Source organism: Castanea sativa, chromosome 6 (genome assembly GCF_040712315.1).
Source record: "Castanea sativa cultivar Marrone di Chiusa Pesio chromosome 6, ASM4071231v1".
In the NCBI taxonomy this organism is placed as follows: Eukaryota; Viridiplantae; Streptophyta; class Magnoliopsida; order Fagales; family Fagaceae; genus Castanea; species Castanea sativa.
The window spans coordinates 8,227,048-8,253,918 of NC_134018.1; the positions used below are offsets into that span (position 1 = coordinate 8,227,048).

Genomic DNA, 26,871 nt, shown 5'->3' on the forward strand with positions numbered 1-26,871 from the left:
ATCTATCAATTGGACAGTTGTGGCATAAGTTGTGTCATTTTACGTGATTTTAGAATTTTTTTATTTTTGATCCAATATTATACTTCAGAAGTCGGTAAGTTTAGTTGGGAATTTTGTGATGCAGTGTACAAATTAATGTCCCATGGATTCTTTTCAAGGAAGACAAGCCCAATTCTTTGACTTGTTTTATGAAGCGTGCATGTGACAAATTCACACGGGATACAACCTAGCTACAAAACCTTGTGATCGTGTCCTTTTACTTTAATTGTCATAATATAGTAGATATATACTTTATTGGGTAGTTGCTGAATTAAGTTAAAGAAGCAAATTTGAGAGAAGGAATATCTGGTCCAAACATATACGGCTTCGGGATGCGTAATAATGATCAATACTACATCATTGTGTAACATGGTCGGCGCAGTTCTGTTCACCAAAAACGTATTATAAGTAGGAAGAGATTTGTTGCTCACGTCCACATTTCACTGTCAAGGATTGATAACACTGCGTGCATGTGATGTGTAGTAATATGTCATGCACTGTGGCAAACTGGCAATTTGGTACAGATTTGTTGTAATGAGAAGTTGACACATTTTGGCGTAGGAAATTTCCTAAGGGCCTTTCTTACCTTCTCCACTGAGAAATTTGTGGCATTTTATGTGGTAGAGGGGTCGTAGTTCACTGGCAATTTTGCTTTTTGGTTCATTTATTATTAGTCTGATAGTTGGTTGTTTTGGTTTGGAAACTTGCTCTTTGTAGGCTATGGGGTTGTTAATTTTAGCTAAGGAAAGGTCTATTTTGAAAAAAAATAGGCAAACAGTTGCAGAAGTAGGTGAAAATGGGATTGTAACTGATGAACTTTGACGATGATGGACCATATACTATCATATATGATGTATATCGCTCTCATTTGTTCTGTTTTTTCAACAACTAATGCGGCTACATGTTGAGACTTCTTATTGATTCACACATTGTCAGGTGGGAATGGAAGACCAATATCAATTTCGGCCTTGCTATAATCAAATTTTCTGTGGGAATGGAAGACAATGCAGAACTTATTAAATAGTCAAAAGGGACATTGATTTTGCCAAAGACATTTTGTGCAAAAGGGATCATGCTATATCATGCTATGCTCTTGGGTGTCGTCGTTTTTGTTGTTAGTTAATTTCCCAATGTATCAATGCTATCATTATTCTTATAAAAAATAACATGCTTATTAGTTCAACCAATAATACCTTAACTTAGTTAGTCACCCTCACATCTACATCTACATCTACATCTACTTGTACCAAGGGTTAGGCGGTTCCTTATGCACCTTCATATCTCCAGCTACTTATAACAAGAATGTACACATAAGCAAGCCTCAATCATGTCATCTTAAGAGAGAATGCCGTTGCCAACATTTTGTTAATGGAAACTTTTATATTTGGATCACGTCTTATTTGAATTTGTTTTTGAGATAAAAATCTTTTGGATTTAATGAAGTCCGAGACAACACCTTTGCAAGTGCTAACTAAGAGACCTTAGAGAGAGAGAGAGAGAGAGAGAGCTTAACCTTCTTCGATCTAAAAGGAAAGAAAATATGGCAAGACCCTTATAACTCAAGGTATTTTAGTGTAAATTTTCCACATACATTAAAAAAGAAAAAAGAAAAAACCTATTCACTCACCTTCTAAAGAATCTAAACTTTTATACTATACTGAGTGGAAGGTATTATTTTGTGCCAGCCCATTAGTTTGACATGGCTAAGGTCCGAAAATATTAGCTTGGGCTAGATTAAGCCCATCCGTGAACAATTAGAGGTGCTAGCCCATACTTCATTTGGGCTAACTAAGATTGGGCTCAAATTCTTTCTTAAATCCCAATCGACCTTGCAAAAACTTCTTCCTATAACCCGAATAAACTAACAACGTGAAAAGTTGGAAACACTACCCAGGCCCAGCAACGTAAGCGAATCCGTGAATAACGTGAGTCCGTCGGATGACTCCCACCTAACCCATCTGAGCCGTCTATTTCGTACCCCAAAAAGCAAACCCATCTCTTTACTTTTCAATAAGAAGAGTCGGCAGAGAGAAAAAAAGGAAAGTAGAAAACCCTTCACACTCTCTCTCTCTAAAACACACACTCTCAACTCAGTCTGTAGAGAGAGAAATCGGACGATCCGAAACCCGAAACAGCGAAGAAGAATGTCGGGAGTGACGAACCAGGAAGAAGACAAGAAGCCCACTGATCAATCGGCCCACATCAATCTCAAAGTCAAGGGCCAGGTCTCTTTCTCTCTCTATTTTTCATCTCTCTATTTTTTTTTTTTTGAAAATTAGGTATTATTGCAATTTATTATGGGGTTTTAGATCTGTACATTTATTATTATTTTTTTAGTTTGTAGGGTTTGTCATCTGTGAAACTTGAAAAGGGTTTTTTTTTTTTTTTTGAAAAAATATTTTTAGCTTTATGTTTTTGAATATTTGTGCTATTGTATCAAAAAGAGAAAGAAAGAATATTTGTGCTATTTTTAGGTAATGGGATTTGATCGAATATGTGTATGCTTTTGTGCTTGAAATAAACTATTCTGATCATAGTGGGTCCCATATTACGGAGGTTCCAATGCCATAGAACCCAATTAACTTATGTTTGGGACATGGGGTTTTGGTAGTGTTGCTGTAATCATATTTTGGGGTTTCAAATTGTAATTCATGTCATTGCTGTTGCATGTGCCTTTTTTATTAAAGAGTGTGAGTGTGTTAACAATTTTTCTTTATGTAAAGTTTGTTGCTTTAGTTAAATTTTCGTTACATTAACATTTTGTTGCATGGTCGATGGTTTTTGGAAGTGTTATTTAAGCTAGAGCTCATTATGAAGGCGTGTTTGCCTTTCGGACCTGTGTTATGTGCCTTCAAAGTATTAATGGGTAATGTTCATTTATTTAGAGAATGTATGGCTGCATTGAAATTGATTGATTTGTAACTTTGTATCTGTTTTTAACAGACAAATGGCGTAGAAAATAATTGAATTCTTGATGTATTTTATTTGAGTCCGTTATAGACTCATGAATAATCATTGGTTCGTTTGGTACATAGTAATCTGTACTTTTAGGAATGGGTAATTTCTCAAGAAGTATTAGCACAAATTGAATTTAAATTTTAGCGGAGTGCACTGGAAAATTAACCCCGGAAACGTGCTTTAAATGCACGTGGTTCCAAGTTAATGCCAGAAAGTGGAAGATAAACTTTCTATTGTCGTGATTTGGTAATCATTACTTCAATCAAACATGCTTGGATATAACTTACGTATTTATTTCGAGAAACATTCATTTAAAGTACTTTAGCTGAGTGTGTACTTATTGCCCGTTTGGTACAATTTATTTTCAGTTTTTTTGGGAAATGGGCCATTTGTAAAGCTGTACCTAGAAAGTGGGGTGTTAAAAAAATATATATACACGGTTTTACGTTACCTTCCCAAATGGGCACGTAGTGTCTTGGAAGCTTGTTGTGCCATGACTTGACTATTCTAATTTGTTTTGTTCTACTTTCTAACTGATTTATTGTTGCTTAATTTATGACGTTAGTATATTTTGGTTTTTGTTATATTTGTCTTACAAGTTACTCGAACTACTATTTGTGAGCTTGTGATTTGATGAGTTGGTCTACCTTATTTGTGCATCTTAAACAATTGATTGAGCCATAATGTAGTACTCTTTTAGATTAATAAATCAAAGTACATTATTGCGCTGTGCTCCTATAAAATGCACATTTTTGCATGTTACTATTTGCTTTTGTATGTTTATTTGTGTTGGCAATAAATTCATTGAAGTGATCTCAATGTTTTCAATAAAAGTTGTTTTCTTCCTCATGTAGAAACTTTCAAAAAATAGGAAACATGCATTGAGTTCTTATATTTCTTACCTGTATGAATTGAATATGCTTGTATATGGTTGATCTTGATGCTCTTGCTAGTTCTATAAGTTTCTGAACTTTGTTTTGGGCATTTGTTTTATTATTATTTTTAAATCCAATTATTTAGTAGAGGATGAATGTTGGAAGTATGTCTTGTACATTGTAGATCGATATCATATGCATATTGCACTATAATTGCTCAGAAGTGAGAAGTTAGTGAGACATCAGTATTGCAGACCATTCCATGTTTGTCTTTGTACATATTGAGCAATCCTATGGTAGCCTTGTCAACTTGGACGTATCACATAAGCTTGCATATGCATTTTTTGATAATTTGATAGTTGGGGGAGGGGGATTTGGACCATGGTTGTCTTTGTTGGAAACACCATTAGATGCCAGTTGTGTTACAAGGCTCTTAGCAGCTTGCATGTGCATTTTTGACAGTTATGGTCTTCAATTTTTGATATAAGCACCATAAGACGTTCAATAAAAGCACAGGGTATCTCTATTTTTTTTTTTCAATACTGCCCCTGAAAATACTTTAATATTCTTAGATGATGGGAATTATAATGGATTGGCAAGGCAGTCAATGTGCTCTAGAAATGGTTAAACTATTTATTATCTTTACTATGCAAATGTCTGTTTTGTGCACTTTTTGTTTATTTACATTGCATCTATGGTTCAATGGCCTATGGAGACATGCAATCAGTGTGAAGTTTTAAATACTAATTTGGCTTTGCTCTTTTAGGATGGAAATGAAGTATTTTTCAGGATTAAGAGGAGCACTCAACTGAAGAAGCTTATGAATGCTTATTGTGATCGGCAGTCAGTGGATATCAGCTCAATTGCATTCTTGTTTGATGGCCGTCGTCTCCGAGCGGAGCAGACCCCAGATGAGGTATCTCTCTCACTGACATTGCGTGCCTGTGTGTGAATGCCATTGTTTGAGCTTAGTTTCTTACTTTTAATATTTGTTGCTGCAGCTGGAAATGGAGGATGGAGATGAGATTGATGCCATGCTGCACCAAACAGGAGGTGCCACTGCGTAAATGGGTTTTGCAGGTTGTTTCTCTGGCAGGAGAGATCTATAAATAGATTGGTGAATATCTAAAAGACAATGTTTGGAACTGTTTCAATGTTATCTACTAAAAGATTAGCCTTTTCTGAATGATTCTGGGATATATGCCTAGATAATTTCGAAAGAGATTGGTATTCTGTTATTTCCATGGCATAATGTGTTGTCTTATTTTAGATTGAATTTTAATGGCTTCATGGGGTTCAGAAGGATTCAGTTTATAGATTGAAATCCAAGAAAGGGAGATGCTAACGCATTTAGTCAACCAAGTACACTGCGTCTCTCCCCTTAAAGAGATCATCAAATCAGACACTGCCGCTAATGGTGAAAATCAGAAGTTGGTGAAACAGGCTAGAATATGGTATTTCCCATGGCGTTTCCATGTACATTTGGTTTTATGCTTGCATATATATCTTTGACTCTGTTGTCAACCCTATTTATTTCTCAGTCTTACTAAATAAGTGAAAGGTTAAAGACCTTTTTTTTTTTCTTTAACATTTAAAACCTGAATTCCATAGCATGAACCAGGTGGGATCCTTATTCAACCTCCGGTGTGAGGTTGAAATAGTCGGTCTATTGAAGTTGCCTGATGCAGAATTGCAAAGATGGTGAACGAAATTGGTTTCTTTAGTAAAGAGAACGACTACAAAGCTCATCCCATCTGTAGAGTAGAGTAAATTGCTCAGAATCTTGTTTATTTTATCGACTTTTTATTTAGCTTCTGTTGCAGCACTTACAAAAGATCCAACAAAGCACTGCCTAAAATACATTCAAAATTTAGCAGATCTCTCAAATAACACAATTCTAAGCCAGAAAAACTTGACAAACTGGTTACAATTTCTCAAGGGCTAACAGCTATCAAAAAGTGGAAGTGTGCAAAATTGAGGAAATTAATTAGTTACATGCTTAGTTTTACAGAAACGTGTTTCCTAAAAAAAAAAAAAAAATTATTGGCTTGTTTTTCATAGTCGGTCGTGTGGGCAATCTTATAAAGGTGGTCAATCACTCTTCAGCGTCAAGAATGTGTGATAGCTACTTTTGGCTCTAAGCGGAATGGATGAAGACCTTTCATGAGGATCTGTTTCAAAATAAGGATAAATATGCCAATCACTTTTTTGATGGTATACCACTAAGTCCCAGATAGAAACCACAATTTTCGAGTGATGCTAAGTAGTAAGTACTAATTTCACTTGTAAGTTGTGACTGTTTGGTAAACTTATTATTTTCTTTTTGTGTAAAATCAATCCCTATAAACTAGCTTGCAAGTCTTTGCATAGTTTGCATAGGCATTATATATTTAAGAATGAGTAACGACAGAACTATAAAAATAAAAAGAAGTAAAGCTTAAAATTTAGAATAGACCATATAATGTATCTGGAATTGTAAATCTTATTGATATTTGATATAAGTGGGAATTGAAAGATTGAGAATTAATGATTACAAGGAGAAATATCAAGAGTTCCGGAGAGCCCCTACCCTACGGCAGATCCGCTAGCACCACTCATAGAGAAAGAAAGAAGAAAGGCTACAAGAGATGATACTATATGAAATATGGTGGTCTTCTTTCTTGGAGAAATGCACTTCTGATAGAAGTCTATTTTTTGGAACTCTCTCTTTGGTCTCTATTGTCATGAGAGTCATTATTGGCTTTTTGAATCACTTTTGAAGTTGGATTTTGATAGAGAAATGCACTTTTTTGTATGGTTTTTGTTAACAGGTGCATTCTGGTATCTGTTAAGGAGGAATTTAATAAGCCTCACTATATTGGAAAGCAATAAAAATATATAAACATATACTTCTTTAAGCTCCACTACATTGAAAAACAATAAAAATATATAAATATATACTTCTTTAATTGACTAATGTGCGACTACACTCAAAAAATTGATCGATTATGATAATAAAAAAACTCAACCGTAACCAATGCCTTTAGGTGCTGATTAACTGGACTCTTTGTGTTATGCTTTTGCTCTTTGATGCATTTGTTGGTCTTTGAACCATTTTGGATGAAAGCTTGATTTTTTGTCAATGAATGTCACGCCTTGCATTTTTGACTTTATTGGATTTCTTTTACTTTTTTTTTTCTTTAGAATGAAATTGAATTCAATCCCAAAAAAAAAGAATTAACTTTGATGCTCTTTGCTTTTGTTGGAGGTGAATGTCCACAATATTTTGTATTTTGGATTTTTGCCGAATGCTGTTTGGATTTGTTACTTGTTAGTTCTCTGCTTTACTCTTTTGCTTTTGTCAGAGAAATGGAGGACGATTCCATAGGTGTGTCTTCATTTTTTTAGATAATTTTTGAAGGGTTCTCAAGACCAAAAAGAAATCACACACACACGGACGAAGCACTCTTCTTAAGTTTAATATGACAAATATTCATTTTGTTTTTGAAATTTTTTGTAACTTATGAGAACAACCTTCTAGAATATCAATTGATATAACCATATAATATGCAAAATACTCTATTTTGTTATTGTAATACATGGATTATGCTAATATTTATCAAAAGTTTCAGAAAAGTTTAAAAATTCAATTGTTACGAAACTTTATTGAAAAGATGCAATTACTTTCTTGAAAAATTATAAAATTTTCTTATCTTTATGAAAATCTTTTGATAATACATATCTAGTCTCTTAGAACAAGACAAATTTCATTTTACTTTTTTTATTTAAATTAATGATAAATTTTGATAAGATGATCGGATTAGTTTTAAATTAGAAGGATATTTGGCACAAAATTCAAGTGGATTTGCAATCTTATTTTGAAATGCTGGACATAATATTAGAATTAATTAGTAACTTTAACTTAGATTACTTGATAAGCCCTTCAGTCCATGAATGCATGAACCTTATGAAGTTCAGCACTTTGCTTTTTTTATTATGCCCTTTGTCTCAAACAGGCTCTACTTGTTTTAAATTAGAGGAATATTTGGAAAAATTAAAATGGTTTTGAAATCAATTTAGAACGTTTGACACAAAACTAGAATAAAGTAACCTAACTTGGTTGATTAGCCCTCCATGAATCACACTTTGATGTTTGAAAAGTCTGAAGGGTCATTTTGATAGAAAGTATGGATTGTGAAGACCTCTTCAAAATTAAAGAATGAATTGATAGGTGATAGGACCTAGGAGCTACTTTTCTTTAACACCTAGCTTGAACTTGTTCTTTGCATTCAAAACTTATAGTACTAAATATAACTATAAAAGCATCAGCCTAAAGTTCACATTTCATCCAAGATTTCAAATGTTTTTCTAAATGCTTGAAGGTCTGATGAACTTTGATCCCATTAATTATTCTACCTTGATCCGGGCTTTATGTTAATATTATGCATCTACCATCTGTATCATCTCTCTTGCAATATGTTAATCTTACAATTATGTGGAATTCATATGTTGTAAGAAATGATATATTAGATGCATAATATACCTTCTCCCGTACAAAGATATTTCTTAGCAGTAAGTTATGGTATGCACATTTATACAAGATTTAGAATTACATATGATAAACTAGATATGCCTTGTAGGGTTCACATTCCTTCGTTTGTTTACCCACATTACTCCAATGGTCCCAGGTCTGGGTAAAAATATATTAATAATGATAAACTGAGACATGTTGAAGATTTGATCAAGTGGAGCAACTTTGCAGCTAGAATCTGTGGTTTATCTACTGTGCTCGTTCTGCTACAAGTAGCATAGTGCAGTACTTATATTTATCTGATGTAATTAGGGACACTTGTCAAATTTTCATAGGCCAAATGTAACAAGGGAATCTGGGAATTCTATATGTTGTGAAAGTATATATTGGAGGCACAAGAGACATCCTACCGTCCTAAAATCTTTCTTAGTAGTAAATTATAGTACATACATCCATATAAGATTTATGATTGCAAATGATTTTCGGATATGAAGATACCATGCTGTCTCTTCTGAGTCCCATAACCAAATTGAAAGGATACAATCTTCTAATAAATATTTAATCATTTAATGTCAAACCATCCTATAGTTTATAACACCAAACATATTAGGTAATAATTGCAAAACCAATTAAAATGCACCACAACCACTTAACTGAGTTCATTTGCAATTTGCCAAGGGTCTTGTAGCTCAACTAACACCTCCTAGTGTTTTCAATAAAGACATCTAGAATTGTTAGTCCACCAATTTTGTTGGTTCCAAAATTTTATTGTTCTTGAGAAATCGTGACCAATCTATTGCGCTTTTCTGGCTTGCAGTAGCATATTTCTTGGTCCAGTCTCTTGCATTCTCATCATATTGAATTCTCTGAGTCTTATAGATTTGAGCAATCTCACAATTAATTGGATCATCAGGTTCAGGGTTGGAGAAGCGAGCATAGATAACTAGGAGAAGTTGGTAGATGGTAAGTGATGGGCACCATGATTTCTCAACACATACCCTGCCAGCTCGGCTAATGTTTGGGTGGTAGACCTGCATTTTGCATGCCAATAGAGTATATAGTTAAATTTAATTGTTGGGAAAAAAAATAACACAAATATAAGTGTGTTGGCCAATACACTCACATGAGTGAATTTAATTAGAAAACTTAAATATTTAACCCCTAAGAAAAAACTGTAATAAAGTTTGATCCTTAACAAAAAAAAAAAAAAAAAAAAAAACCAAAGCATGGTTATTCAACGAAATTGTCCAATCTGATGAGAAATTGGGTTGGTTAGATAGAGATGCAAGACAGATGGAGGTTTTTCAAGAGTGTTTATCTGCTTGTGGTCTCATTGATTTGGGATTTGAGGGGCAGTGTTTTACTTGGTGTAATGGTAGGATTGGGGAGCAACGTACTCTAGTTAGGTTGGATAGGATTGTGGCAAATGAGGATTGGCTAAAGATGTTCCCTGAGGCGAAAGTTTACCATAGAGCGATGGCTGCTTCGGACCATTGTTTGCTAAATCTGTCCCTTAGGCAGCGGGTGCATAGAAGGGGAGGCAAGAAATGGTTCATGTTTGAAGCAATGTGGACTAGAGAGGAGGCCTACAGAGAGGTGGTTGAGATGGCCTGGGACCCGTTGAATGCAAATCCGGAGTTGCAGGTTCAGGATAGGCTAAAGAGTTGCCAAGCTCACTTGCAGAGTTGGAATCGTAGGGAATTTGGCAATGTAAATAAGTTTTTGAGGCAGAAGCAAAATCGCTTACAACAATTGGAAGAGATGAATTTGCTTCACAATCCGGCGGAAGAGATTCAAGCACTGAAAAAGGAGATAAACGAAGCAATGATTTGGGAAGAAATGATGTGGAATCAGAGGTCAAGGGCGCTGTGGGTTAAGTGTGGGGATCGGAATACAAAATTTTTTCATGCCACGACGAGTAATAGACGTCAAAAAAATAGAATTGAAGGATTGTGTGACTCGGGGGTAGATGGAGAGAGGACTGTGACGAGGTGGAAGGTATAATTTTGGATTACTTCAAGGAAATATACAGTACAAGCTTCTCAGTTGACTTCAGGGCTAGCCTTGGGGCCGTAGAAAGGAGGGTTTCGGAAGAAATGAATGGAGACCTTCTAATGGAATTCAAAGAAGAGGAAGTTTGGCGTGCCCTGAAGCAAATGCACCCAACAAAATCTCTAGGCCCAAACGGTATGTCACCTATATTTTTTCAAAGATATTGGGATATTGTTGGTCCTTAGGTAGTTGATTGTGTCCTCCAAACTCTTAGAGCAGGTGTTATGCCAATGGTTTAAATGAGACATACATATGTTTGATACCTAAAGTTAAATGCCCCTAAAAGATAACGAAATTTCGACCAATAAGCCTGTGTAATGTTATATATAAAGTTGTATCAAAAGTTTTGGCTAACAGGTTGAAGAGAGTTCTTCCAGAAGTCATTAGTGACGCCCAAAGCGCTTTTGTACCAGGGTGGCAGATCATAGACAACGTCCTTGTGGCTTTTGAAGTCATGCATTGTATAAATTAGAGGAGAAAGGGGAAAAAGGGGTTGATGGCAATTAAGCATGACATGAGTAAGGCATATGACCGGGTAGAATGGGCGTATTTGGAGGCAATGATGCGCAAATTGGGTTTCCAAGATAGGTGGATCTCCTTGATGATGATGTGTGTGACTACGGTCTCATACTCCGTGCTTATAAATGGTGAACTGAAGGGTAGGATTGTCCCAACTCAAGGGCTTAGGCAAGGGGACCCGATATCACCGTATCTCTTCCTTTTGTGTGCCGAGGGCCTCTCGGCCTTGCTTAGAAAGGATGAAAATGGGGGAATTCCTAGAGGCATAGCAGTGTGCAGGCAAGCTCCTCTAGTCTCTCATTTGCTTTTTGCGGACGATAGTATAGTTTTTTGCAAGGCTTCAAAGGAGGAAGGGCTTAGGCTTATAAAAATCCTTGAGGTTTATGAAAGGGAGTCAGGGCAAAAGCTAAATAGAGAGAAGACTTCTCTCTTTTTCAGCAAAAACACAAGTGTGGAGGTTAAAGAGGAAGTGAAAGATATGTTTGGGGCCCAAATCATCCATCAGCATGAGCAATATTTGGGGCTGCCCCCTTTGGTGGGGAAGGGGAAGAAGAAAGCTTTCCACCGCATCCTGGATCAAGTTGGTCGAAAAATCGCAGGGTGGAAAGGGAAGTTGCTGACAACGGTGGGCCGCGAAATCCCAATAAAGGCAGTTGCCCAAGCTACCCCTATGTATACAATGAATTGCTTTAAACTCCCTGATTCCTTGTGCAATGAGTTGAACTCAATGATGAGAAACTTTTGGTGGGGTCAGCACGAAAAGGAAAGGAAGTTAGCTTGGATAGCATGGGAGAAGATGTGCACACCAAAGGCTGAAGGTGGGATGGGTTTCAAGGATCTCAAAGCATTTAATTTAGCCTTGCTTGCAAAACAGGGGTGGAGGATCACCCAAAATGCAAACTCCCTAGCTCATCGAGTGCTTAAAGCTAAATATTTCCTGGAATACAACTTTTTGGAGGCTCAGTTAGGCAAAAAACCATCGTACACATGGAGGAGTCCAGTGGCTGCAAGAGGGGTTCTTAATGGTGGCTTGAGATGGAATATTGGAAATGGGCGACGAGCGAGGATTTGGGCAGACAGGTGGATTCCAATTCCTAATTCTTTCATGGTTGTAAGCCCTCGGCCTCAAAACTTCAAAGGTGAACTAGTGGAGGACCTGTTAGACCGAGAATATGGGAGGTGGAATACAAATGTTGTAAAAAACAGTATTTTACCTCATGAAGCGGAGGCTATCTTGAGCATTCCAATCAGCCAAAGTCTGCCGGATGATGCTCTGGTCTGGGCTTGGACGAAAAAAGGTAATTTCACGGTGAAAAGTGCATACCATGTAGCACATAGGTGGCTGATGGGTGGCAGAGGCAGAGGGGCAGGGCGTGAGGAATCAAATCCAAAGAAGAAAAAGGAATTTTGGAAGGGCTTGCAAAGTCAGACACTTTTTGTGAAGGGCTTGCAAGAATATTCTTCCTACAAACCACAGCCTTCATCTCCGGAAGGTGTCCAGGGAGGATGAGTGTATGCTGTGTGGGAAGGTAGAATCATCGGGACATGCCTTGTGTGATTGTTGGATGGCAGAAGCAGTATGGAAAGAAGGAAAGATATCATTGCCCAGGTGCAGCCATCCTCACCACAATTTCATTGATGTGGTATGGAAGTTTTGGGAAGACTGAAAGGAAGAAGTGCTGGAAAGTTTGGCATGCACAGCGTGGTGCATATGGAAGAACAGAAATGCTGCAAAATTTGAAGGAAAATGCAAACAAGTGAGGAGGATTGTGACTGAAGCCAATGCTCTTGTTGAGGAATTCAGCGAGAAGTTTGATGCCCCAAAACAACCTGCACCACTGAGAACAGGTAGATGGACCCCTCCTAATGATGGATGGAATAAAGGGCGGTGTTTAAAGAGTCAGGCAGCTGTGGAATTGGGATTGTAATCAGAACTGAAAGGGGCGAAATCATGGGAGTGATGAGCAAGAGGATGGACATACCACTGGGAGTATTGGAAGTGGAAGCTAAGGCTTTCGAAGAGGGATTGTTGCTTGCTGGGGACCTCGGGCTGAAGCACATTATGCTGGAAGGAGATGCGCAAGTGGTGACAGACGCATTGATGGGCTGTAGCTCCCCCCCAACCTCTATCCAGATGATTATTGAAGGTATCCAGTGGCGGAAGCATAATGTCCATGTATGGAAAGCCAGCTATGTTCGTAGGACAAGCAATATGGCTGCTCACCTTATGGCTAGAAATGCAAAATTTGTAAATGATAGTGTTATCTGGGTTGAGGATACTCCACCCAGCATTGAATGTCAAGTTATCAAAGATGTAACTGTTTCGGACCAAGGTCCAAGTTAATGAAATCTGTTTGAAGTTTTGGATATTAAAAAAAAAAAAAAAGTGAGGGAAGACAAGAACATAACATTGGATATTTAGGTACAGGCAAAACAAGTAAAAACATGTCTTCTATGATTTACCATCAGATGAATGGACATGCATAGTTGCATACCAAACCAAAGGCAATAGTAGAATTTGATCAAAGACAAGTCTTCTACGTTTTGTTATGCACATTGGTTTTCAGTTTTACCATTAAATTTTATTTTATTTTTTTTGATACAGCAAAAATTTTAATGGCAAAAAAGAATACAGGCGATTTACCTTGACTAATCTGTTATTTCCATAGCGGATCCCAAAAATTTTAGGATTAAGGCTTAATTCACAAGCTTCAACCCTAATAATCAAAATTTAACAAAGTGAAGGCTGTCAATTTTACCTTGGTTAGGAATTTGACCTTGGGGGGCTGCAATGAATGATTTTCAGACAAACAGATTTTTAAGAGGAAGACCCCATCAGCATAAGGGGTATCTTTGGGACCAATCATGATGGCCTCCCAGTGGAAGAGGCTGTCAACAAGCTCAACTTTGCAACCTTTAAAAGTCTCTATCTGAAAATTCTTGTAGTCCCACACAATTCTCCGAGTAACTCCTGTATTTGCAGTTCTCAACAAAGAGAAATTCTTCCCCCAAATGTCAGCTGTTAGATCAAGGAAATAACAACTGGTGTGAGAGAACTAGATTCTTTTTCACAATTATTTTAACTGTAAAGATCGTGTCTTTTTCAAGAGTTTACACATGATATTATTGATATGATACAGTACTCACAAATGAACAAAATAAAACAAAATGAAAAAATGTGACCAAGTTTCATTGTGCCGTGTTCGAGCTTAATCAAGCCTCCTACCCATTAAGAAGCTAAAAAAATAGAACTCTTTTACTGTCTTACATAACATTATAATTGACCATTAATTCTGTACCAGAGATATATATAATGGCTAGAGAAGATTTACCAATAACTAATCGCCAAGTGGTACAAACAAGACTACATCTCCCAAGATCCTTTGTGTTCATGGAACGTCTAAATATAAGTTCCATGAGTTCTCGTGGTAGCTTGGACCATGAACATGAATCCATGGAAAGAAAGAAGAGGCTCAAAATTTGGTTACAATATGATTGGCTAGTTTCTGTGGCATTGAAACTGAGTTCAGAGAATTTAAGAAATGGGATAGGCGGATAGGAATAGCTACTTGTAACTTCTGTATGAAGGAAATTAGTAAAGTGCAGAGCTCCAATATAAGATCAAGCAGAGAAGTCAGTCAAGGCATTCCATCCCATTACTTTACAATCTAAAGTCAAGTTGTAAAGTCAGTCAAGGCATGTTTCAACGAAATAATTAGAATTTAACTACGAACTTTTTATTTTTTATATTTGTGGGCATGAAAGAACTTTTAAATTTTTTTTTTTATACTACTAAAAAATATAACTCTTGCATAACAACGTAATTGGTCATTGATTCTGTAACAAAGTTTTTATTTTTATTTTTAATAATCTGTGACAAAAAGAGAAAAACCCGTTCAACTAAACGTAGACAAATGGCTAGGGAAGATTTACCGATGATTAATCTCCAAGTGGTACAAACAAGACTACGGCGGCGTTTGGATCCCATGTCTGCGTCTTCAGTCTGCGTTTTGCTTTTTTTTTTTTTTTTTTTTTTTTTTTTTTCAAACCCAACCGCAAGATTTGACTATTCAGCCATGAACAGTGCACAAATGCACTGTTCATGGGTTTCACAAATTTCAATTTTTAGCCACTTTTTCATTAAAAATGGGTCCCACAGTACTATTCACACATTTAAAAATTATTTTGCTACAGTGTTTTCAGTTTTCAGTTTCAGCAAAATAAGTTCTATCCAAACTAAATCTCGCAAGATCCTTTGAATTAATACGGTTGCGTCTAAATATACGATCGGTGAGTTCTCGTGGTAGGTTGGACCATGAACAGGAATCCATTAGAGCAATAGAGAGAAAGCTCAACTCTCAAACTCAAAATCTGGGGAGGGCAAGTTTAGTTATCTTATCAAAAATATTGTTGTTTACAAACTGACTTTTGAGTATAAGCTAGGAAAGTGCAGAGCTCACTTCAAAAAACAAGGAAAGTGCAGAGCTCTCGCCAAAAAGTCAAGTAGTGATAAGATCAACAATAACCGCGTTTAGATAACGCTTATTTTTGTTGGTGTTGAAAACTTATGGCTGAAAGTTAAATAGAAACAAAAACGGTATATAAATAATAACAAAATTTTAGTATAAAAATCAAATTTATTTTTGATTTTTTTTTATTTATAATGATTACATTAGTTAATTTACATAATATTTATGTTTTGAATTATACAAGAAATATTTAAAAGAAATTGCATACTAAATACCAGAAAATATTTTCAAGTTTATTTTCAAAGTCGTTACTAAACACTGGAAAATGAGACAATTTTCTAAAAAATGCTCTTTAAAAAATGAACCATTTTTTAGAAAACGTTAATGCTAAAATAAAGCGTAAGTGAAAATTAAATAATAAGCAAGTATAAAGAACACAAAAGTTTACGTGATTTAGTAAGCAACAATGCTAGGGTGTTTTTTTTTGGAATTCTTCTATTTTCTATATGGCTTGCGGCTAGGTTATTGGAGCACTCACCAATCAACCTTGATCTGTTTGGTGCTGGTGAGCGTATCTGAAAATTCATTTTTCTTTTGATTCAACAAGCTTTTTACAGGACTGGAAGACATAAATTGGTTCAGATCACAGGAGCTTCACAAGCGCATGATACTTTTGCAGCCCAAGGAGGTTAACTTCTGGATCTCCTGCTTCATATCTTTCTTTAAGAAGTTGCTAGGATTTCTTTGAAAGTAGAATGGTAATGAAGCTCTGAAGGCTTGAATGCACCATTTTTATATCCACAAATATTTCTTTTGCCATCAATTTCTTCAAAAAGAGCTGCTGTCCAATACTCATCACTTGCATCTGTCTGTAGAACTCGTTTGCCTGTTCCCGGAATCTGCAGAGGAGGAAGTTTTTCTGCTAATGTTTTCAATTGTCGGACTGCTTCTGTATGAACTGGATTCCATTCTGGGGGAGATTTTTTCAATAGTTTAGACAAACAATCTCTGTGTCTGGAGATTTTTGGGATGAAATCTGACATGTAGTTAACAATTCCAAGAAACTGCTGGATTTGTTTGGTGCTGGTGAGTGTATCTGAAAATTCACTAAGAGAAACTGCTATGTAAGACTGCAAAGTGTACTTTCCATCTGAAATGTTTACGCCCAAGAAGTCAATAGAAGATACTCCTATGACCATTTTCCTTTCTGAAAGCATTATCCCTTGAGCTTTTACTAAATTGTAGAATTTAGTAAGCAATTGTTCATGGGATGCTGCATCTTTTGAAAATAGGAGAATATTATCTACATAGATCAATGCATTTGACAAAAGCGGTTGGAACAATGTTACCATTGCTTTTTGGAATTGAGATGGAGCATTTTTTAGGCCAAAATGCATTACAGTCCATTGATAATGATGGTCAGGGATGCAAAATGCTGTCTTGTATCTTTTTTCTGGATGGATTCCTAATTGCCAGAATCTTGCTTTGAGACCAAACTTTGAAAACACTTTGGCATGGGAAAGATGTTGGAAAATGGCACTTTTGTTTGGCAAAAGGAACTTGTCATCGGCAAGAAAATGATTAAGATCTTGGTAATTAATTACCAATCTAAGTTTTCCTCGGACTTGTTCAACATGCTTGTTAACATAGAAAGCTTCACACGCCCATGGAGAAGTTGTGGGTTCAATGAGGTGTTCTGAAAGAAAGGTGGATAACTCCTGTTTAGCCAAGGACAAATGTTCTGGATTCATTCCTCTATGACTAGCTTTTGTGGGGTTAACGTCTTCATTCTTCTTGAAGGGAAGGGTTATGAAAAAAGATGGATTTTTCCACAAAGGATTTGGATTTTTAAGAAGGAATTCAGAGTGAGTGGTTGCACAACATTCATTGATAATCTGGAATCTCAAAGAGTCAAAGGGATCTATTGAGAACAAATGAGGTATCTGGGTCCAGGTGAGAAGGTGTTGTTTATGCAAAAGTCCTTTTAATGACCATCGGAGACTAGGTATCTGATGAAGGAGGTCAAATCCTATGAGAAGGTCTCTGCCTGTGAGTGGAGATCCAAGGACTTGGTGTCTAATGGTAAGGGTTGGAAAAATTCGAATGCGAATGGGCTTACTTTTCTGCGTAATCAGAAATGTTTCTCCATTGGCTGCTCTGAACATCTGATCATGTGGTAGCCAAAAGTTTTCGGGTAATATCTTAGGATGAAGAATTGTTGTTGCTGCTGCTCCTGTATCAAACAAGGCTATTACCAGGATAGGTCTGGGATAAGCATCAAGAAGGATGTGAACCTGAGCTATTGGTATGGGGCCAGTTAGGGGAGCAATAAGAGGCTGAGATGTGTATATGGTTTGGATTTCTGGGTCTAAATCATCAGTATTGTTTGAATCTGACTCATCTTTTGAGGTAGAATAAGCCATGATTGCCAAGGCTTGGGGAGAGTAATCATCATCCAGTGAAAAGAGTGATTCAACATCTGAAAAGGGGGTGTCATCTGCATGAATTTGGGCTTGCTCCAAAAGCTTCGCTGCTTTTTCTCTTTTTGGACAACTTTTTGCAAAATGACCGGGCCTTCTATATACAAAACAAACTTTTGAAATTTTTCCTTTGAACTACTTTCTTCTAAGGAACTTTCATTTCTTTTTTCTGAAAAACTTTTTCTTCTGTTGAGGATGTTTTTTCTTCCAAGAGTACTTTTTGAAATGATCTCTTCTCTTGGTTGGACAAGCACAATTTTTGTCATAACACTTGATCTGCAAATCTTTCCTTTTACAATTGTCTTTAAGCTTGCTGTGGACCTTGTCAATTTCTGAAAGAAACTTTCTTTGATTGCAGAGTTTTTCAAGAGCAATGAGCACATGCTGATAGATTTCTCCTAAGGAGGCTTGCTGTAGGGTGATTTTTTGAAGGTTCATCATCCGGAGGGTTTCATCACCTAATGGTTCTGGGAAAGAGTTAAGGAAAGTGTGCTTAGAATTGACATTATCCATTCCATTAAAGGAGTAGTACCTGCTTGACATTCTGTCAACATGTTTTTCCAAATTTTTTCTTTCAAAAGAGCAACATTTCATCAGTAAGAATTCTTCTCTTGCTACTTCAGTGTAATGGGCCAGTGAACCAAGAAATTCATTATGAATGATTGTGAACAAATCTTCTAGAGTGTTACACTGGGCTGCTTGTCTTTGCTTGTATTCTCCAAGATTGATCCACCATTGTCTCAATCTTCCTGTAAGTCTTGCAACAAACTTAATAATGATCTGTGCAATAGTATTATTTGGGGCTTGAAGTTCAGCTGTACACCATGAATACATATTAAAAATCTCATCATGCCATTTTGAAGGAGGACTGTTATCAATAGTAAACAAATGCTTGGAATCTGTGGTTGATGAGTAGGTTAATCTTGTGTGGTGATCAGGGATGAAAGGTGGTGGAGGAAATATTGGTGGTGGTGGTGGTGGAGGGCGAAGGACATCATCTTCTTCTTCTACCTTTGGATCTGTCATAAATACTCTGTCTAATTCTAATTAGTATGTTCTGTGATTTACAGTTGCCACAATAAATTTTCTTTTTCACTAGTTGGAATGTTGAGACCAGAAACTGCTTGCTGTGGACCTTGTCAATTTCGGAAATGTCGTTGGTGTTCGAAATGGTTGGATTTTCAAAATATTAATTCAATAACAAGTTATTGAGTGGTGTAACATTGCTTAGAGTTATATCTATGATTCAGAAATCCAAACCATATACACATCTCAGCCTCTTATAGCCCCAATAATTGGCCCCACACCAATAGCCCAAGTCCACATCCTCCTTGATACCTATTCCAGACCCATCCCAGTAATAGCTTTGTTTGATACAGGAGCAACAACAACAATCCTTCATCCTAAGATTTTACCAGAAGATTTTTGGTTACCCCATCATCAGATGTTCAGAGCAGCCGATGACTGGATAATAGGAGTGTAAGAAGATCATGGAAGCTTATTAATTGCGTATATTGCTAAAATACTATAGAAAATAACAGCAAAATATGGAATAGAACATAAAACAAGATACAACAAACTGAGGGATATTATTAGATTGAGCAAGTTTTTTACAGGACTGGAAGATATAGACTGGGAAATATTACACAAACTGGCTAACTCTCAAACTCTCATTCTGACTATCTGAGTAACTGGGAATGGGGGAGCATTTTTCTTTTGAACTGGAGCATTTTTGGGAAGGAAGACATATCCATTTCTACAAGAAAATTGTGACCGAGGAGGTGAAACTGGAACTTTTCAATACCATGTTTAACTGCCAGAATTTTTTTGAAAGTGGAATGATAATGGAGTTCTGAAGGCTTGAATGCACCGCTTTTGTATCCGCAAATGTTTCTTTTTCCGTCAATTTCTTCAAAGAGAGCTGCTGCTCAATACTCATCACTTGCATCTGTTTGTAGAATTCTTTTTCCTGTTCTTGAAATCTGCAAAGGAGGAAGCTTTTCTGCCATTTTCTTCAATTGTTGGACTGCTTCTGTATGAACTGAATTCCATGCTAGAGGAGATTTTTTCAACAACTTGGACAAACAATCTCTGTGTCTGGAAATTTTTGGAATAAAATCTGTCATGTAGTTAACAATTCCAAGAAACTGTTGGATCTGTTTGGTGCTGGTGAGTGTATCTGGAAATTCACTGAGAGAGACCGCTATGTGAGGCTGCAAAGTGTACTTTCCATCTGAAATGTTTACTCCCAAGAAATCAATAGAGGATACTCTTATGACCATTTTCTTTTCTGAAAGCATTATCCCCTGAGCTTTTACTAAATTGTAGAATTCAGTAAGCAATTTTTCATGGGATTCTGTATCTTTTGAGAATAGGAGGATATCATCTACATAGATCAATGCATTTGACAACAGTGGTTGAAACAGAGTTACCATTGCTTTTTGGAACTGGGATGGAGCATTTTTGAGGCCGAAAGGCATTACCGTCCATTGATAGTGGTGGTCTGGAATGCAAAATGCTGTCTTGTATCTTTCTTCTGGATGGATTCCTAATTGCCAAAATCCTGCTTTGAGATCAAACTTTGAAAATACTTTGGCATTGGAAAGATGCTGAAAAAGAGCACTTTTGTTCGGTAGTGGAAACTTGTCATCAGCAAGGAAATGATTAAGATCTTGGTAATTGATTACCAATCTGAGCTTTTCTCGGACTTGTTCTGCATGCTTGTTAACATAGAAGGCTTCACATGCCCATGGAGAAGCAGAATGAGAGTTTGAGAGTTAGCCAGTTTGTGTAATATTTCCCAGTCTATGTCTTCCAGTCCTGTAAAAAACTTGCTCAATCTAATAATATCTCTCAGTTTGTTGTATCTTGTTTTATGTTCTATTCCATATTTTGTTGTTATTTTCTATAGTATTTTAGCAATATACGCAATTAATAAGCTTCCATGATCTTCTTACACTCCTATTATCCAGTCATCGTGTTCGTCTTGTAGTCATTGCTCGTCCTTATTATCATTTACCATTTCCACTTTCCCGTAGCTTCCTTCTTCATGTTTTAAGTTTTGGTTTTTGTATTTTAGTTGTCTTTTGTATCTTAGTTAGTCTTTGTCCCTTTCTTCCTTTGTATTTTCCTTGTTCTTCGTCACTTTCTCCCATAATTGGTATCACTTTTCATGGCAGAAAAGGACTCCCTATAGCTTCTAGAATTGCTTTTCTTGATTCTAGATTTTTGGAATACCACAATGCAGTTATAGGAACTGTCCAAACCACACTCAATGCAGGAACAGTCTTTGTTACCCTTTTCCCCAATTTCAACATGTCTCTCATCTGGAAAGGTAATTAGTGATAAGGTTATCTGTACCTTTGATGTGTTTGACTTGGAAGGACCATTGTGAAAACCAATTTGACCATCTGAGTAACTGGGGATGAGGGAGCATTTTTCTTTTGAACTGGAGCATTTTTGGGAAGGAAGACATATCCATTTCTACAAGAAAATTGTGACCGAGGAGGTAAAACTGGAACTTTTCAATACCATGTTTAACTGCCAGAATTTCTTTGAAAGTGGAATGATAATGGAGTTCTGAAAGCTTGAATGCACCACTTTTGTATCCGCAAATGTTTCTTTTTCCGTCAATTTCTTCAAAGAAACAGAGTTACCATTGCTTTTTGGAACTGGGATGGAGCATTTTTGAGGCCGAAAGGCATTACTGTCCATTAATAGTGGTGGTCTGGAATGCAAAATGCTGTCTTGTATCTTTCTTCTGGATGGATTCCTAATTGCCAAAATCCTGCTTTTAGTATTCCGTCAACTTGTGTTGACTTGGATTGGAAATACAAGTCGTACGGGCCAACATCAACATAAATTAATAAACAAGTCGAGTAAAACAAAAAGTTAATTTTTTTTTTAGAAAGAACAAAAATTTAAAATTGAATTTTGAAGAAGTCATTTTAGCTCTTTTTAACCCTATGATAAAACGGAAAAGAAATAGAGAGAGCATATTTAATATCGAATTATCTAATACAAGTATAAATAGTGAGTTCTAATTAGCTCAATTACACTAATTGATAAAGTATCTGATAGTTGAAGAAAAAATCTGGAGTTCAATCCCCACTTACACCAAAAACTGATTGATGTGTAGCTCTAATGATAAAAAACTATCATCAAGAGCGGACGCCATAGATTGAAATTCTCTATTAAAATAAAAAAAAAAAAAATATATATATATATATATATATATATATATATATATATATATATATATATAAATATATAAAGCACCAACTTGATTAGGTAATAATTGCTAAGCAGAATAATCAATTAAAAAGCACCCTGCAATCTTCAAAGAGTTAATTTGCAAGTTATTTTTGGACTTTTTTTTAGGGAATATATATTATATATGAATATATGTAAGTACACAGTTTATATTAAAATTGGAATCATAACAAAACAAGGAGTACCAAAGGAAATCAAAATACAAGATCAAAAGCTAGGACATTGTCAAAATAAACAACCACGATTCAAATGAGTTCCCCACAGTCCTGCTAGTTTGCCTACACATCTGTTGGCTTCTCTATATATACATGAACTACGGCTACTTGACATTGTTTAGCTCTTTAATGTCCTGCAATCAAAAACCAAAACAGCATACCATGGAGGCACCAATTTGATTCATTCTTCTCTTCCACCTATTCTTGTGGTTCCAAAATCTTATGGTCCATGAGAAACTGTGACCAGTCTATTGCACTATTCTGTCTTGCAGTAGCATATTTCTTGGTCCAGGCTCTTGCCTTTTGTTCATATCGAATTCTCTGAGTCCTATAGATGTGAGCAATCTCAAAATCAAGGGGGTCGTCATGATCAGGGTTGGAGAAGAGAGCGTAGATTACTCGGATAACGTTTGAAATGGACATTGCTGCGCACCATGATCTCTCAAGACATAAGCAGCCATCTTGGCCAATGTTAGGGTGATACACCTACATTTCATACGTACATGCTCATTGATATATCATTGAATCAAAACAAAGCCCAGTCAATCAACTTATCAATGATTATTTAAAGATACAAAAAATTGCTAGGAAGTGGCATGACTATCAATATTAATGAAAAGATTGTGTAGATGGCACAAAGCTAAATTCGTTTAGTGTCTGTTTGGGTTAGCTATTTGAAAATATGCATTTTGAAAAAATAGCTATTACAAAACACAAGTTGAAAATCTCTAAAAACACAAAAATTTGTGAAAAGTATTACTGCTGTAAAAAACTATGTTGCAAAAACACAATTTTGCATTGAAAATTGCGTATTTGAAAAAGCATCATGAGTCACAATTTGAAAACACACTCCATAGTAGGATCTGAAACTAACAGCTGAAAAATTCCTTACTCCATAGGAGGATCTTAAATATGCAATGGTGATACATAAGAAATGAAAAATTAGAAAATAAGGAAAACAGAAAAAACATGTCAGTTTCTTAAGTATGCCAATTTACACTCCAATAGAAACCACAATTTTAGAAGCGAGGGAAGATGAAAAAATAGAAAATGGGATATCTAGGTACAGGCAAAACAAGAACATGTCAGAAATCAAAGCAAAAACAATCAGAAAGAAGGTTACTTGATCAAATACCCATGCTACTTATCAGTCAAGAAAGAGAAAAGGAAAAGAACACTAACTGCTAGAAAGGAGAAAGCCTATTATGTTCATGTTTTACCATCAGATAAATGGACTTGTATACCTAAGGGCTAAGATTCTAGTAGAATTTGATTAAAGACATGGAAACTCCCCTGGTTTCCCTTTGGAAATAAAAAAGAGAAAGGCACAGAGCAGTTCAATGTTTTTCATGATACAGATTATATTTGTTATATTGAAATGAAATTCAACTGCCTTCTATTAAGGCATAGGAACTAAAATGAAAGCCACTTTTGGAGGATCACCTTTCATTGCAATATAAAAAATATAACTTGTATCAGGGAACCATAATTGATCCTCCAAAAGTGGCTTTTATTTTATTTAGCTTAAATTCTTCTAAATTTAATTCTAGGCTTATTATCACTCCAATTGTCTTCTATTTTTTTTTCATTCATATTGGCTTTCAGTTTTATCAATAAGACTTCGAAATTGTTCCATGCATCACAAGGTTCAAAGCTAAACAATCATAATTTAACAAAGGAAAGGCGGTCAATATTACCTTTGTTTGGAATGTGATATCAGGAGGCTCAAATGGGTATTTCTTAGAGAAATTAATGTTTAAGAGGAAAACTCCACCTGCATAAAGGCTATTTTGGGGTCCAATCATGATTGCACCCCAATGGAAGAGGTTCTCAACAAGCCTAGCTTTGCAACCTTTTGGAGGGTCCATCTGGAACTTCTCATACTCCCTCAGAATTCTCCTACTAGGATTTTTAAATGCAGGTCTCAACAAAGATAGTTTCTTCCCCCAAATATCAACTGTTATATCACCAAATTTGCAGTCTAGGTGAGTAATTTATCAATGAAAAAAGGAAATAACAATGGATGAGATTCTTAAATTCTCTTATTTTAAAATAGGTTGCATGAAATATTTATACAAAAAAAAGGGTGAAATTAAAAAAATTGTTACTTTGAAAAAGTGCAGTTCAACCTGCAGTACCAATAGAACTCTCAGATAATTGATCCTACCAATTGATCATTAAGAAAATGGCAGAATTTGACCAAGTTTTACTGTGCCTTGCCAAACCCATGTAGAAAAACCTTTTTGAAAAGCTATTATATTATATCAAAATGAAAAAAAAAAACATTTACAGATTAAAGAGTTAAAGCACCCCAATTGATTAGAGTTTCACTACCCAGAAAAAAAAAAAAAAAAACCAGACATATTTCTCTTCACTACTAATGAAATAGAACTCTCAGATGATATTAAGTTGATCAATAATAATTCTGTCACAAAAAAATTCAAAGAAATTTTTTCTTCAAGTAATTTTATAAATAATCACATGTAATCAAACATGCATGCACAAAAGGGTAGAGAGAGATACAAACATATATATACCGATAATGTTTAGCCAATTAGTACAGACAAGAGTGCATCTTGCAAGGTCCTTCGAGTCCATTGGCCTTCTGAATATTCGGTCGATGAGTTCTCTTGGTAGATTGGACCATGATGAACATGGCGCCATTGGAAGAAAGAAGAAGCTCAAGACTCAAGTTTGTTCCCGAACACGTTTCGCACCATTGGGTGGTTTTTATGTTGTGGGCATTTACGAACTGACTTGGACTTTTGAGTAAAAAAAAAAAAGCTTTTAGATCATATCAGAACTTTATTTATATATATTTTTTTTAAATTTAATTTTAGAATAAAGACCGGTCTCATCACACACCCTCTGCAGAGTCTTTTGGCTAAAAATTGCAAAAAACGAAGTTTATTATTGTTATAGGTACTGTTCAACTTTATTTGGCAAAATGAGGAGAGAGACTGAATTTCGGCAACTGTATTGCCGAAATTGCAAGAAAAAGTAGAATGTGTCAGGGGAGAGAGAAAATTGAATTTCGGTAATGACATTACAGAAATTCTTGTCCTGCCCTGGTGCCCGTGAAGTGCCCAAAATACTGAAATGGAAAACCAATTGTGGCAATGGTATTGCCGAAAATGGGAGGAAAAAAAAAAAAAAAAGAATTGTGGCAACCAAGTTGCCAAAAATGGAGGGAAAAAAAAAATGCTACGTCCATAATATTTTCACAATAAATTACAGGTGGTTTGTTGTTATTAGTTCAAATTTGAACCTAATACTAAGATAACTTTTATGCCCCAATAATAACAATAAGTAATAACTTGCTATTTATGATTTGTTGTAAAAATATTGTGAAAATGTTGTGGATGTATCGTTTCAAAAAAAATTGTGGAGCCGAAATAGAAGGAAAAGAAAAAAAAAAAAAAAGTGGCAATGTGGCAATGCCATTGCCGAAATAGAGGGAAAAAAAAATTTCCCTCTATTTCGGCAATGGCATTGCCACATTGCCACTTTTTTTTTTTTTCTTTTCCTTCTATTTCGGCACCACAATTTTTTTTAGAAATGATACGTTCACAACATTTTCACAATATTTTTACAACAAATCATAAATGACAAGTTGTTACTTATTGTTATTATTGGAGCAAAAAAGTTATCTTAGTGTTAGGTTCAAATTTGAACCAATAACAACTAATCACATGTAATTTGTTGTGAAAAATGTTGTGGATGTAGAATTTTTTTTTCCCCCTCCATTTTCGGCAACTTGGTTGCCACAATTTTTTTTTCCCTCTCATTTTCGACAATGCTATTGCCACAATTGGTTTTTCATTTCAGCATTTTGGGCACTTCACGGGCAGGCTCGCAAGTAAGAGTAGGACAAGAATTTCGGTAATCTCATTACCGAAATTCAATTTTCCTCTCTACCCTGACACATTCTACTTTTTCTTGCAATTTCGGCAATATCGTTGCCGAAATTCAATCTCTCTCCTCATTTTGCTAAATAACTTTGAACAGTACCTATAACAATAATAAACTCCATTTTTTACAATTTTTAGCCAAAAGACTCCCCTCTGCAGGTGTGATGAGGCCCCCTTTTTTTTTTAATATATTTTTTGAATTTGAATTTAACTATTATTAGTAAGGATATGTAGGAAATGGTTTTTATAAAACTAAAATTTAGAATTTGAAATGAAGTAAATTTTTGGGTTAGTGTGTGCTAATTTTTATGGAAAAAATTGTATAAAACCTATGTGACATATGTTTAGATAGAAAGTGTGTTAATTTTTAGAAAAAAAAGTTTCTCTAGTAGTTTTTTTTTTTTTAATTATGTTGAATTACAATTTTAACCATAGTTTTTATTTTTTAAAAATAAGGATTATCTAATTCCTTACAAAGACACGTTAGTGTATGTACTCCAAAAACTGACAAAAATCATAATTGATAGGAATTAAGGTCTCTTATTAGACTCTATAGAGGGTGCATAATTAA

At 35.6% G+C, this 26,871-nt stretch overlaps 3 protein-coding genes across 3 annotated transcripts; 1 reads left to right on the forward strand and 2 right to left on the reverse strand.

The window, feature by feature from the left end:
- Positions 1 to 2,053: 2,053 nt before the first annotated feature.
- Positions 2,054 to 5,148, forward strand: LOC142641223 (small ubiquitin-related modifier 1). Its single transcript, XM_075815623.1, has 3 exons — positions 2,054 to 2,264; positions 4,639 to 4,788; positions 4,874 to 5,148. Exons 1-3 carry the CDS (start codon positions 2,184 to 2,186, stop codon positions 4,937 to 4,939), a joined length of 297 nt encoding a protein of 98 aa, XP_075671738.1. The 5' UTR covers positions 2,054 to 2,183; the 3' UTR covers positions 4,940 to 5,148.
- Positions 5,149 to 8,847: 3,699 nt separating this feature from the next.
- LOC142638083 (ubiquitin-conjugating enzyme E2 11-like) lies at positions 8,848 to 14,709 on the reverse strand. The gene is made up of 3 exons (XM_075812085.1): positions 14,286 to 14,709; positions 13,713 to 13,972; positions 8,848 to 9,413 (listed from the first exon to the last, which is right to left on the reverse strand). Exons 1-3 carry the CDS (start codon positions 14,407 to 14,409, stop codon positions 9,117 to 9,119), a joined length of 681 nt encoding a protein of 226 aa, XP_075668200.1. The 5' UTR covers positions 14,410 to 14,709; the 3' UTR covers positions 8,848 to 9,116.
- Positions 14,710 to 22,308: 7,599 nt separating this feature from the next.
- Positions 22,309 to 25,140, reverse strand: LOC142641224 (ubiquitin-conjugating enzyme E2 11-like). Its single transcript, XM_075815624.1, has 3 exons — positions 24,927 to 25,140; positions 24,087 to 24,346; positions 22,309 to 22,875 (listed from the first exon to the last, which is right to left on the reverse strand). Exons 1-3 carry the CDS (start codon positions 25,051 to 25,053, stop codon positions 22,588 to 22,590), a joined length of 675 nt encoding a protein of 224 aa, XP_075671739.1. The 5' UTR covers positions 25,054 to 25,140; the 3' UTR covers positions 22,309 to 22,587.
- Between the last annotated feature and the right edge of the window lie 1,731 nt (positions 25,141 to 26,871).